Below are 13,585 nucleotides of genomic sequence, written 5' to 3' on the forward strand. Positions count from 1 at the left end.
ATTGTGCCAAACCTTATTTAGCCCACATATTTTACATTTTCTAGACCTTTCTTTCCAGGCTTGCTTCCGCTGCATTTTTCAGCTTGACCCTTTTCTGTTTGTATGCTGATGGCCTTTGTCATAACCCTTCCTCAAATAAAACTGCTCCCAACAGCTGGTTCTATCTGTTTGGCACTGCTTATCTCCTCCCACCCAGTCTGGAAGCCAGTGATTGGGCAACACTACTGTCCTCCTGTCATTGCCTGTCATTAGTCAATTTACCAATTTGTCAACAGTCACAGACTAGTACAGGACAGGAGTTGCCCATCACAGTGCCCCTTCCCCATTCCTTCACTAATAAAATGTAGAAACTACATGAATATGACTTCAACTGAATTTCATTCTACTTTCTTTAGTTTTCTTCTTCTCCCAGTTGTTAATTCTGCTGACTTTTCTTTTGGTTTTCTTGCTCTGATGTTGTTTTTAAGGGTTATGTGAGGTAGGAATTTCCCCAGATTGCAAGCTGTAATTGTGCATATTTTTTGTGTGGGCTCTGATGCCACTGCTCACCTTTCGTCCTGAGGGGGACAGGAGGGGGACAGAGTAAGAAGGCAGAAATGTGTCTGGTCCACATGTCAGCATCTTAATCATGGTTGAATCATTTCTTTGTTTAGGAGAATAATGGTTAGATGAAGTCATCTTCAGATGCCCTGTTAGCCTATAGCAGACCTCGACAGGGCAAGTTCATGTCTCGTTAGTAGTTGTAATCTGCCTATGCTCTCTCTCATTAAAGAACAAATCTGCTGTATTTACACACATCAGTGTAGAGGAATCTCCCAGAGCCAAGGATTAAGTTCTAATGAGCCAGTTTTTAAGGAGGAGTAATATTTTAATCCATTTCATTCTAAATTAATTTCTCATTCATCATTAGCCAGTGTTTCTGCTCTAAACAATCCAGGCTACGGTCTTTATTTCAATTTAAACAGTCTCACTATCAAACTAGATAGGTACTCACTTTTCTTATCCCATGATGACCATTGTTGATGTATTTGGCCAACACAGAGTATAAGCCCTAAGTACTATTGATGTTTGTCACTGGGTTCTAGTCTGACAGACATCACTACCTCCTCACTGTAATAGCTTGTTGTCTTTGGTCAGGTTTGACTACTGCAGGTTCATAGAGCTAGACTACATTCCAATGGAGACAGACTATATGGTTTCAATGCGCCCAACGGAACGAGGATATCTCACTACCAAGTCTCCGGAGCGGCACTGTCGGTCAGCACAACTCTCCCTTTATCCCTCTCTCTACGTCAATGTTTTGTTGTTGTATCTCTCTGACTTCGTGCCGTAGGCATGTGCAGTGCATTCAGAAAGTATTCAGACCCCTTCCCTTTTTTCTACATTTTGTTACGTTAGACTTCTTCTAGAATGGATTGGATAATAGTTTTTTCCCTCATCGTTCTACACACAATACCCCATAATGATAAATCGAAAACAGGTTTTCAGAAATACCTTATTACATAAGTATTTTGAATCTTTGCTATGAGACTCGGAATTGAGCTCAAGTGCATCCTGTTTCCATTGATCATTCTTGAGATGTTTGTACAACTTGATTGGAGTCCACCTGTGGTAAATTCAATTAATTGGACATGATATGGAAAGGCACACACCTTTCTATATAAGGTCTCACAGTTGACAGTGCATGTCAGAGCAAAAACCAAGCCATGAGGTCAAAGGAATTGTCAGTAGATCTCCGAGACATGTTTGTGTCGAGGCACAGATCTGGGGAAGGGTACCAAAAGAATTCTGCAGCATTGAAGGTCCCCAAGAACAAAGTGGCCTTCATCATTCTTAAATGGAAGAAGTTTGGAACCACCAAGACTCTTCCTAGAGCTGGCCGCCCAGCCAAACTGAGCAATCGGGGGAGAAGGGCCAATGGTTACTCTGACAGAGCTCCTCTGTGGAGATGGGAGAACCTTCCAGAAGGATGACCATCAATGCAGCACTCCACAAATCAGGCCTTTATGGTAGAGTGGCCAGACAAAAGCTACTCCTCAGTAAAAGGCACCTAAAGGACTCTCAGACAATGACAAACAAGATTCTCTGGTCTGATGAAACCAAGATTGAACTCTTCGGCCTGAATGCCAAGCGTCACATCTGGAGGAAACCTGGCACCATCCCTACGGTGAAGTATGGTGGTGGCTGCATCATACTGTTGGGATGTTTTTCAGCAGCAGGGACTGGGAGACTAGTTAGGATCGATGGAAAGATGAACCGAGCAAAGTACAAAGAAATCCTTGATGAAAACCTGCTCTGAAGTAAAGGTTCACCTTCCAACAGGACAACAACCCTAAGCACACAGCCAAGACAACGCAGGAGGGGCTTCGGGACAAGTCTCTGAATGGCCCGGCCAGATCCCAGACTTGAACCCGATTGAACATCTCTGGAGAGACCTGAAAATAGCTGTGCAGCGACGCTCCCCATCCAACCTGACAGAGCTTGAGAGGATCTGCAGAGAAGAATGGGAGAAGCTCCCCAAATACAGGTGTGCCAAGCTTGTCGCATCATACCCAAGAAGACTCGAGGCTGTAATCGCTGCCAGAGGTGCTTCAACAAAGTACTGAGTAAAGGGTCTGAATACTTATGTAAATGTGATATTTCATACATTTCTTTTGCTAACATTTCTAAAAACCTGTTTTTGTTGTATTCTGTGTAGATTGAGGGGGAAAAAAACAATGTAATCAATATTAGAATAAGGCTGTAACAAGATCTGGAAAGAAAATCAAAGGGGTCTGAATACTTTCCAAATGTTCTGTATTTAGTCTTAATGCCAATATATTGAATGACAAATGTATATTGTCATTCAATATGCGTTTGAAAGTCTTAATTGGACCTTCTGATAACGTGTTCTGTTGTTGAGCATCACTAGATGTGGGATGTTAGAGCGTTATGGTACAAGGTCCATGGCATGTAGATTGAATCCAGATACTTTCAAAACCATCACATGCAAGCTGATCTGTTGTTGGCTGGGAGTAACCTTTCACCTTTTGGCATTCTCATGTATTGATAGGCGTGGCAGACATGATTGAAGTTCTACTTTGTCTTGGCTTTTGGTTTTCTTGACCGCTTTCATCTACTCAAAGTGCATGGCATCTTTGAGCCATCGTGTACTATCATCTGTGTTGCAGAGCATACTGTATGTCCTCCTTCATCATGGCCTTTTTAATGTATGTCTGTCTTGGCACGTTTTGAGTCTGTGTTTTTTAGTGGGCATGTTTGCGCGTGAGTTTTTGGGCATGAATTAATGTTGGTTTGAGTTTTATTGAGGCAGGATATGTTCTGGTGTTTGATAATGTCAGTTAATAGTACTCTGTCTGTCTATATTGCCTGATGTATTAACGGTCCCTCTCACTCTGGTACAGAAGGACAGCTGCCCCAGTCAGCAACAGAGATCCCTATGGCAACGCCTCTCTCAGCAGCAGCAGCACTAACTCTGGCTCCTGCAAGGGCAGTGATTGCAGCCCTACCAAGGGGTAAGACAAAAATTGGCTACCCCATCAATCTATAAGACTAAGGGCTCTATTCAATCCGCATCGAGGAAATTCAGCGTCCCAGTGTGATTGAAATTTAAAGGCAATGTTCCCGCATTAGCTGAGACGGCATTCAAGGTAAACGCTGCCAATTTTCCGCTAAGTAGGAACTTACCTTTGCATTTCTTCAGCAATACAGATTGAATATAACCCTATGGCTAGCCTGCTATGCCCCATGTCAGTATCATTCTCCTACATGGGAGAATGAGTGCCTAATGAAAAGTAGCCTACAAAGTGTTATGTTTTGTATCATAAGGACATGTTATTAAAAGGTCTTCTAACTTGTTAGAGGAATGTATGAGCCGTAGCCCTTGACACTGATCAGCGCCTACATTGGAACGCAGTGGCTGTACATGTCGTCAGAGTTCAGGGTCTCCGCTTCACAGCTCTGTATGGGTTTTGACTGACAGCCGTTCTGAACTTGAGCACCCCGCACGACAAGGAGTTGCCCCCATCCCTCCCGCTAATTGGGCAACTTCTGAAAAATGTTTGTTGTCTGAGTGAGAGAAGGTGTATATTACGAGGACTCTCTGTATTTTGAAAGATGAGATGTTGAAGATTATAATAAATACTGCTTTGATGTCATGCAAGCAAGCTAAACACACGTGAGCCCAGATGTGCACTCCACATTTACATAGAAGAAAACTCATGTCGTATACAGTGTCCACATTTATGATACCTATGTTTGATGTACAGTTACAAGGTAACATGGCGTTATACCCTGGGTTGTCCTGAACAGAATGAGCCTATGTTTGTTGTACTGTGAAGAAAATCTGCCGTGGACCACGCATCTGAATACACTCATGACTCTATTCTATTTGCACCAAAATTACGATCCGCTTCTCTTAATTGCCTTGTGAAAACCTAACACTGTAAGCTCGTATTTCAACGGGACAGTAGTGGAGAAGGTGGAAAGTTTTAAGTTCCTCTGCTTACACATCACAGACAAACTGAAATGGTCCACCCACACAGACAAAGTGGTGAGGAAGGCGCAGCAGCTCCTCTTCAACCTCAGGAGGCTGAAGAAATTCGACTTGTCAGCAAAAACACTCACAAACTTTTACAGATGCACAATCGAGAGCATCCTGTCGGGCTGTATCGCCGCCTGGTACGACAACTCCTCCGCCCACAACCTCAAGGCTCTCCAGAGGGTGGTGTTGACTGCACAACGCATCACCGGGGGCAAACTACCTGCCCTCCATGACACCTACAGCACCCGATGTCACAGGAAGGCCATAAAGATCATCAAGGACAACAACCACCCGAGCCACTGCCTGTTCACCCCGCTATCATCCAGAAGGCGAGGTCAGTACAGGTGCATCAAAGCAGGGACCAGGAGACTGAAAAACAGCTTCTAGGCCATCAGACTGTTAAACAGCCATCACTAACATTGAGTGGCTGCTGCCAACATACTGACTCAAATATCTAGCCACTTTAATAATAAAAAATTGGATGTAATAATGTATCACTAGCCACATTAAACAATGCCACTTTTATATAATGTTTACATACCCTACATTACTCATCATATGTATATATTGTACTCTATACCATCTACTGCATCTTGCCTATGCCGTTCGGCCATCGCTCATCCATATATTTATATGTACATATTCTTATTCATTCCTTTACACTTGTGTGTGTATAAGGTAGTTGTTGTGAAATTGTTAGATTACTTGTTAGATATTACTGCGCAGTCGGAACTAGAAGCACAAGCATTTCGCTACACTCTCATTAACATCTGCTAACCATGTGTATGTGACAAATAAAGTTTGACATGAATATTGGAAATAAAATTATGCTCACCTGACCCAGATTGTGATTTTATAATGGAACATTTTTGGATTGTTTCAACAACAACAGTAATTGTGTGAAGTCTGGGACACAGGGCTGTGTTCCAAACAAAATAAATATAAGTCTGCTTGCTCTAGAACGGCACCACTAGGAGAGTAAAAAAAGAGCACCTTATAGTTGAAGACTCTTCTTTGAGTCATAAAAGTGCATTGAAATGACTTGAGAACTGTGCACACTTTGGAGAGGTGTGTGGCCACTTGGAGACGCCAGTTAGACCTCTCACTCAAGACAAAAAATGACAAGGGTTTATGTTGTACCTACCCCCAAAGTATTTTCAGATTTCATTATCAACATATGTGGTGAAAAGTACAGTAAATGTAAAATGTTAATAAAATCAACAGTGTAATGTTTGGATTCAGTCTTGTGTCAGATGAGCTGTTGTGTCCTCACATTTAGTCTAATCATTTCCCCGTAATCTCTAAACTGTTCCCTTTTTAATTGCTGCCATAGTTATGCATATGCTTTCCATATTTCTTCTGTAAGAAACATTTCAATCTATCGCTATCCATATAGGCCAATTCCAACGAGTGTAAGGGGTTTTAATAATGTCTTATAATTCAGCTTATAGAAAATAATGGATTCCAATACATCTTTGTCTCTCCTGTTTCCTCTCTCTCTTTCTCCAAGGCGTCACATGAAGGCATACGCCTCATGTACAGATAACCATGGCATCCGCCCCCCTCCCCCAGAGCAGTACCTCACACCCCTGCAGCAGAAAGAGGTGTGTATCAGACACCTGCGGGCCCGCCTCAAGGAGTCAGTCGACAGGCTGCAGGACAGGTGAGACACAAAAGGACACACTGGAATGATTCTCTAGCCAAAAGGAAGATCTGGACTCGGACCATTACATTTTCCCATTTACTCTGGTCTCGTTCAAACAAGTACATTTTCATTTGAGCATTTTTTGTTTTGGAAATATGCTCTTTGAAATATAGATTTGAATGTCAACTTCTACCCCATCTCCATCAAATGACCCTCATAACGCTGTCATTTCGTAATTATGTTGATATATAAACATAATTTTTTGGGGGCAAATGACTAAATCGCCAAACATTATTACTAAATCTCTCTCTTTAAACCTCCCTTGTTCACTCACTCCTCCTCCTCTTCTATGTCTGTCTCAGGGACTCTGAGATCGATGCGTTGAAGACCCAGCTGTGTCGGATGCAGGAGGACTGGGTTGAAGAGGAGTGTCACCGCGTGGAGGCCCAGCTGGCCCTGAAAGAGGCGCACAGGGAGATCCAGCAGCTCAAGGAAGTGGTGGACGTGGTGCGCACCAGCCTCAGCTCCAGTGACTCCACCGACACCGGCGTCCAGAAATACTTCCAGGACATCAACGCCCAGAACCTCAAGCTGGAGAACCTGCTGCTCAGCATGGAGCTGGCTCAGAACGGGGTGGCCAAGGAGCAGGAGGCTGCTGCAGCAAGAGGAGTGGCAGGGGGTTCTCGGGCTGGGAGGCCTGGGACTGCGGGGTCATGGCCTGGGAGTAGTCCCGCTGCATCAGGGCCTGGAGGGGGTGGCTCCAAGAGTCTGTGTGGGTCCTGTGACGGCTCCCCCGCCCGTTCTCTGACCCATAGCTCTACCTACACCAAGCTGAGCGACCATGCACTGGGGGATAAGAACGGGAACGGCCTGTCAGGGGAGGAGAACCATGACAGCGGCTTTGTGTGCTGTGGGGAGAGTCACAGTCACAGTGCAGCCAGCAGTCACAGGGCAGACAGCAGTCACAGGGCAGACAGCAGTCACAGGGCAGACTTGCTCCTGGAGGCAGCCTTCCTATCTGAAGAGACAGCCTCACTGCTCAGCACCTACTCCCACCTGCCACAGTCCTCCACCTACGAGAAGCTGTGCACCGGGCAGGACAGGGTGGTGCCCCTGCGCTGTGCCATGGGTGGGGCGGGCAGCACCAACCACTCCTGTCTGTCCCACCACCACCTGTACCTGCACCACCTAAGGGAGCAGGCCGTCCAGACAGAGAGCTGCCCCGTCCCGGTGGGGTTGGGCTACGCCTCTGACCTGGACACCATCACCGAGCGCACCTTCCGCTCTCAGGCCTGCAGCCCCACCTCCACCTGGGTCTCAGATGAGGGAGACGACCTGGACTCAGTTACCATGACGTCAGTCACCATGACAACTCTCACAGCTACAACAGCTGAGCCCGCTCCTGGTTCTCCTTTACCCAGTTCTGCCTCTGTCTCCTGTGCAGTGGATATGGCCTCCCTATCAGTGAAGGAGGATGGGAAGATGGTGGGAGAGTTGGAGAGGCATATAGAGGTAGTGGGGGAGGGTGCAATGGTAGAGGTAGGCAAGCAGCAGGAGGAGGAGGATGTGGGGTTGGTACAGTTGTGTAAGCAGGATGAGGTAAAGGTGCTGGGGTTGGTGAGGGAGGGGAAGCAGGGGGAGGTCCGGGAGTTAGATCTATATAATCAGAGGGAGGAGGTTTTGGAGGTGAAGAATCAGAGAGCGGTTGAGGAGGTGAGGTCAGTGGAGGTGGAGGAGCGGCCCCACACCTCCCAGCCCAGGAGCAGCTCGCTACAGGAGATAGCTGGGGTGACAGTGGTGGAGGTTGATGATGATGAAGAGGCTGAGGTTCAGGGAGCAGTAGGGGGAGCAGAGGAGTCTACCTCTTCTGAGTCTGGACCCGCAGTGAAGAGCTACTGGAGCCGCCACTTCCTGGTGGACCTGCTGGCAGTGGCTGTGCCCGTGGTTCCCACGGTGGCATGGCTGTGCCAGGGGGCACGGCGCGATGGACTGCCAATTTACCACTTCGGCTCACTGCTGCGTGGCTGCTGCACAGTGGCCCTCTCCTCCCTGCGCAGGGGCGGGGGAGTCAGGCACTACCCCGCGGGCACAGGTGGGGGAGCCATGGGGGGCACAGAGATCTGAGACAGGCCCCATGACAGCCTGGGAACTGCACACACACAGCACTGCCCTCTCTGGTCCTGGGTCCTGGGTTTGTCCTCCACCTGAAGTACTGGGTAAAGAAAGGAGGGGAGTGATGATTTTGAATAAATTATTCTGAAGCCAGGACAGCCCCAGCAAACCATATAACCCTCTCTGGTGGTGGCCTCTTCCACCTCTTCTACTAGACTGAGAAGGGACACCAGGATGTGTTGAACTGACACTAAATGGTAGAACTGAACAGTTCAATGGATACTGAATGGCCGGAGTGTGACTGATGGGGATTGTAACCTCTCTCTCTTGTGTGCAGGGAGACTGAAAGGTCTGTCCGTCACTGTGGCTCCCTTTATTGGTCCAGTTCCATTTTGACTCGTGTGTAAGAAATGTGTGTGATCACACAACATGTGTGTTGTGAGTGTGCAGCATGTGTGTTCTTCTCTGTGTTGTATTGTGTTGTGTAGCCAAAGCACCTAGATGTCTGGAGGCAATCGCAGCCATGGCTGTGCAGTAGTTGGTATGCTCATTTACGAGTGAATGACTGAAGTCTTGACACATGGCAGTTGCCCCCTAAAGGTACAAGGCAAGCTGCTGCTGTACATTTCTGCTTCCTGTCACTGGTGTCCTAGATTAACAATCACTCTTGTAGCATTCCGTCCATGTCTGTCGTCCAAGTGTTAGTCATTCCAGACCCATGAACCAGAAACATCTCAAGAAGGAAGCAAATAGAAATATAATAATTGAAACTAAGTTTATTTTTCTTTCAAAAATAGGAAAGGGATTATGGACTTTGTTGTTCTTGGGGTGTTTGCAGTGTCATGCCTGAGTTGGAAGAATCTGAGTGTCTTATTGTTTAGGGCTGTAATGGATGTAGTCATTGACGTGAAATAGTTGAAAGGCTGAGCAAGGACTGTACTGTAATGTTTAAATATAAGTCTTTGTTAGTGATTTCTGAGCCAAACAAGTGCTAACTGATGTCCACAAGATTGTGATGCAACCAACAAGAACAGTCCTTTGAGTTGAAGTACATTGAGTTCTTTAGAGAAGAAACAGGATAGATCTTATTTCTTTAGTAATTTATTAACAATGTTTTGCACTATTATTCACTTTATGAGGTTAAGCAACTACTTGAAGTCAAGTTTGTGTGTTTCCAAAGTCGAATGCGGCCACAGTTTTGCTTCTGAGGTTTTTTTGTGTTCAATATACTTTCTCACAGATACAACTGTCTAATGGAATATGTTTCAAAGTAAAGGTGCCATTTTTCTTTGAACACTGAAAACTGTTGCCTTCCGTCCATAACTTTCTTTTCCTGTAGTGTTTTAGCCGTAGGGAATATCCTTCTCAAAATGTTTCGCTGCTTTCTGGAATGTGCGTTGGATGTGCATTTGTGGTGTTGTTTCTCTATTCCTCTTCATTTCTGCTGCTTGACAATCCCTTCTGTGCGTGTTTCTGCTGATTTGACCTCTTCACGATGACTTCCAGCACCTATGAATAGTGACACACGCGAGCAGCACTGACAAAATAGATTGAGTGGTGAATTAATGAAATGCTTTGGGAGTTGTCTTACACACTTTTCAACGTCGTCATGTGCTTTAGATTTGAACACTTTCCACAACCCTGTTGGAATTTTGTATTGTGTCTTGATATTGTGCGTTGCTGTAGTTCTTCCCCGTCATGTTTCATCATCATGACCTGTGAATGGTCCCCCTGCCATTTGTAAAGCCTGCTTGGTGTAAGTGGTTCGGGAAGCCTCTGCATTTTTTAATTAAAAGCCATACTCCTTCCTGTAAGGTGAATGTGTTTGAGAATGTCTCTAGCAGAAACACAATGAGGAAAATAGTGTGATTGATAATCATATTGATATGCATTTGTAGATGACTCACCTGAAGTCTCCCCAACAGTACATGGGGTGTTTTGGCCAATAATTGGAAAAACGTCTGATCTGATTGGTCAAATTACAAATTAGTGGCAATATATCAGAATTTGGCTACCTGTGTAAACAAAGCCATCGCTTGTTAAACCTGTACTGGACTATTTTATATTTCTCAAGCAATTTCATTGGTGTTTGAACAGTAAAACAACGCCCCTTCATTATGTACCTCTACGCACAACAAAACAAGCTTAACAGTAATGTGTGTGTCTGTGATGTTAAGTGAATTACTAAAGGCTAACGGGTCATGCTTATGTTATAGTTACCGTCTGCTAATTGCTTGTTATTTTCCTGGGTTTTGAAGCATAATTAGATTTCTGATGTTCTGGTCTTGCCACCATAGTACTTTAACAAGCCCAGCTCTCTCCATCGGATGCTTGATTTGATTTGGTAATGCACTGCTATGATGTTAGTGTGTGTGTCCTTTGGGATAATTCCCTTTCCCCAAAGTGTAATGTTTTTGTGTGAAATGCTTTAAGTATCAACAAAGATGATCAGGGTGATGGGTTTATTTATAGCTCAGAAGAACTACCCAAATCACATTGTGAGTCATTGGACTTTGCATTTGGACATACCTGTATGTCATTGAAGCTTACGTTAGGACATACCTGTAGGTCATTGGAGCTTACGTTAGGACATACCTGTAGGTCATTGAAGCTTACGTTAGGACATATCTGTAGGTCATTGGAGCTTACGTTAGGACATACCTGTAGGTCATTGGAGCTTACGTTAGGACATACCTGTAGGTCATTGAAGCTTACGTTAGGACATATCTGTAGGTCATTGGAGCTTACGTTAGGACATACCTGTAGGTCATTGGAGCTTACGTTAGGACATACCTGTAGGTCATTGAAGCTTACGTTAGGACATACCTGTAGGTCATTGGAGCTTACGTTAGGACATACCTGTAGGTCATTGGAGCTTACGTTAGGACATACCTGTAGGTCATTGGAGCTTACGTTAGGACATACCTGTAGGTCATTGAAGCTTACGTTAGGACATATCTGTAGGTCATTGGAGCTTACGTTAGGACATACCTGTAGGTCATTGGAGCTTACGTTAGGACATACCTGTATGTCATTGGAGCTTACGTTAGGACATACCTGTAGGTCATTGGAGCTTACGTTAGGATATACCTGTAGGTCATTGCTATATATACAGTGCCTTGCAAAAGTATTCGGCCCCCTTGAACTTTGCGACCTTTTGCCACATTTCAGGCTTCAAACATAAAGATATAAAACTGTATTTTTTTGTGAAGAATCAACAACAAGTGGGACACAATCATGAAGTGGAACGACATTTATTGGATATTTCAAACTTTTTTAACAAATCAAAAACTGAAAAATTGGGCGTGCAAAATTATTCAGCCCCCTTAAGTTAATACTTTGTAGCGCCACCTTTTGCTGCCATTACAGCTGTAAGTCGCTTGGGGTATGTCTCTATCAGTTTTGCACATCGAGAGACTGACATTGTTTCCCATTCCTCCTTGCAAAACAGCTCGAGCTCAGTGAGGTTGGATGGAGAGCATTTGTGTTTCAGTTCTTTCCACAGATTCTCGATTGGATTCAGGTCTGGACTTTGACTTGGCCATTCTAACACCTGGATATGTTTATTTTTGAACCATTCCATTGTAGATTTTGCTTTATGTTTTGGATCATTGTCTTGTTGGAAGACAAATCTCTGTCCCAGTCTCAGGTCTTTTGCAGACTCCATCAGGTTTTCTTCCAGAATGGTCCTGTATTTGGCTCCATCCATCTTCCCATCAATTTTAACCATCTTCCCTGTCCCTGCTGAAGAAAAGCAGGCCCAAACCATGATGCTGCCACCACCATGTTTGACAGTGGGGATGGTGTGTTCAGGGTGATGAGTTGTGTTGCTTTTACGCCAAACATAACATTTTGCATTGTTGCCAAAAAGTTCAATTTTGGTTTCATCTGACCAGAGCACCTTCTTCCACATGTTTGGTGTGTCTCCCAGGTGGCTTGTGGCAAACTTTAAACAACACTTTTTATGAATATCTTTAAGAAATGGCTTTCTTCTTGCCACTCTTCCATAAAGGCCAGATTTGTGCAATATACGACTTTTGTTGTCCTATCGACAGAGTCTCCCACCTCAGCTGTAGATCTCTGCAGTTCATTCAGAGTGATCATGGGCCTCTTGGCTGCATCTCTGATCAGTCTTCTCCTTGTATGAGCTGAAAGTTTAGAGGGACGGCCAGGTCTTGGTAGATTCGCAGTGGTCTGATACTCCTTCCATTTCAATATTATCGCTTGCACAGTGCTCCTTGGGATGTTTAAAGCTTGGGGAAATCTTTTTGTATCCAAATCCGGCTTTAAACTTCTTCACAACAGTATCTCGGACCTGCCTGGTGTGTTCCTTGTTCTTCATGATGCTCTCTGCGCTTTTAACGGACCTCTGAGACTATCACAGTGCAGGTGCATTTATACGGAGACTTGATTACACACAGGTGGATTGTATTTATCATCATTAGTCATTTAGGTCAACATTGGATCATTCAGAGATCCTCACTGAACTTCTGGAGAGAGTTTGCTGCACTGAAAGTAAAGGGGTTGAATAATTTTGCACGCCCAATTTTTCAGTTTTTGATTTGTTAAAAAAGTTTGAAATATCCAATAAATGTCGTTCCACTTCATGATTGTGTCCCACTTGTTGTTGATTCTTCACAAAAAAATACAGTTTTATATCTTTATGTTTGAAGCCTGAAATGTGGCAAAAGGTCGCAAAGTTCAAGGGGGCCGAATACTTTCGCAAGGCACTGTGTGTATGTATATATATATATATTGCTCAAAAAAATAAAGGGAACACTAAAATAACACATCCTAGATCTGAATGAAATATTCTTATTAAATACTTTTCTTTACATAGTTGAATGTGCTGACAACAAAATCACACAATTATCATTGGAAATCAAATGTATCAACCCATGGAGGTCTGGATTTGGAGTCACACTCAAAATTAAAGTGGAAAACCACACTACAGGCTGATCCAACTTTGATGTAATGTCCTTAAAACAAGTCAAAATGAGGCTCAGTAGTGTGTGTGGCCTCCACGTGCCTGTATGACCTCCCTACAACGCCTGGGCATGCTCCTGATGAGGTGGCGGATGGTCTCCTAAGGGATCTCTTCCCAGACCTGGACTAAAGCATCCGCCAACTCCTGGACAGTCTGTGGTGCAAGTGGCATTGGTGGATGGAGCGAGACATGATGTCCCAGATGTGCTCAATTGGATTCAGGTCTGGGGAACGGGCGGGCCAGTCCATAGTATCAATGCCTTCCTCTTGCAGGAACTGCTGACACACTCCAGCCACAT

At 44.6% G+C, this 13,585-nt stretch overlaps 1 protein-coding gene across 2 annotated transcripts in view; it reads left to right on the top strand.

The window, feature by feature from the left end:
- snphb (syntaphilin b) overlaps positions 1-11,466 on the top strand; it is a 37,049-nt gene extending 25,583 nt beyond the window's left edge. For both annotated transcript variants that reach the window (XM_024375530.2, XM_024375531.2), the window contains exons 3-6: positions 1,138-1,257; positions 3,405-3,515; positions 6,054-6,206; positions 6,551-11,466. In XM_024375530.2, coding sequence (XP_024231298.1) covers positions 1,138-1,257; positions 3,405-3,515; positions 6,054-6,206; positions 6,551-8,312 — 2,146 coding nt within the window. In that variant the 3' untranslated portion in view covers positions 8,313-11,466. The remainder of the gene's footprint in view (positions 1-1,137; positions 1,258-3,404; positions 3,516-6,053; positions 6,207-6,550) is intronic.
- Positions 11,467-13,585: the final 2,119 nt, after the last annotated feature.

Source organism: Oncorhynchus tshawytscha, linkage group LG16, assembly GCF_018296145.1.
Source record: "Oncorhynchus tshawytscha isolate Ot180627B linkage group LG16, Otsh_v2.0, whole genome shotgun sequence".
In the NCBI taxonomy this organism is placed as follows: Eukaryota; Metazoa; Chordata; class Actinopteri; order Salmoniformes; family Salmonidae; genus Oncorhynchus; species Oncorhynchus tshawytscha.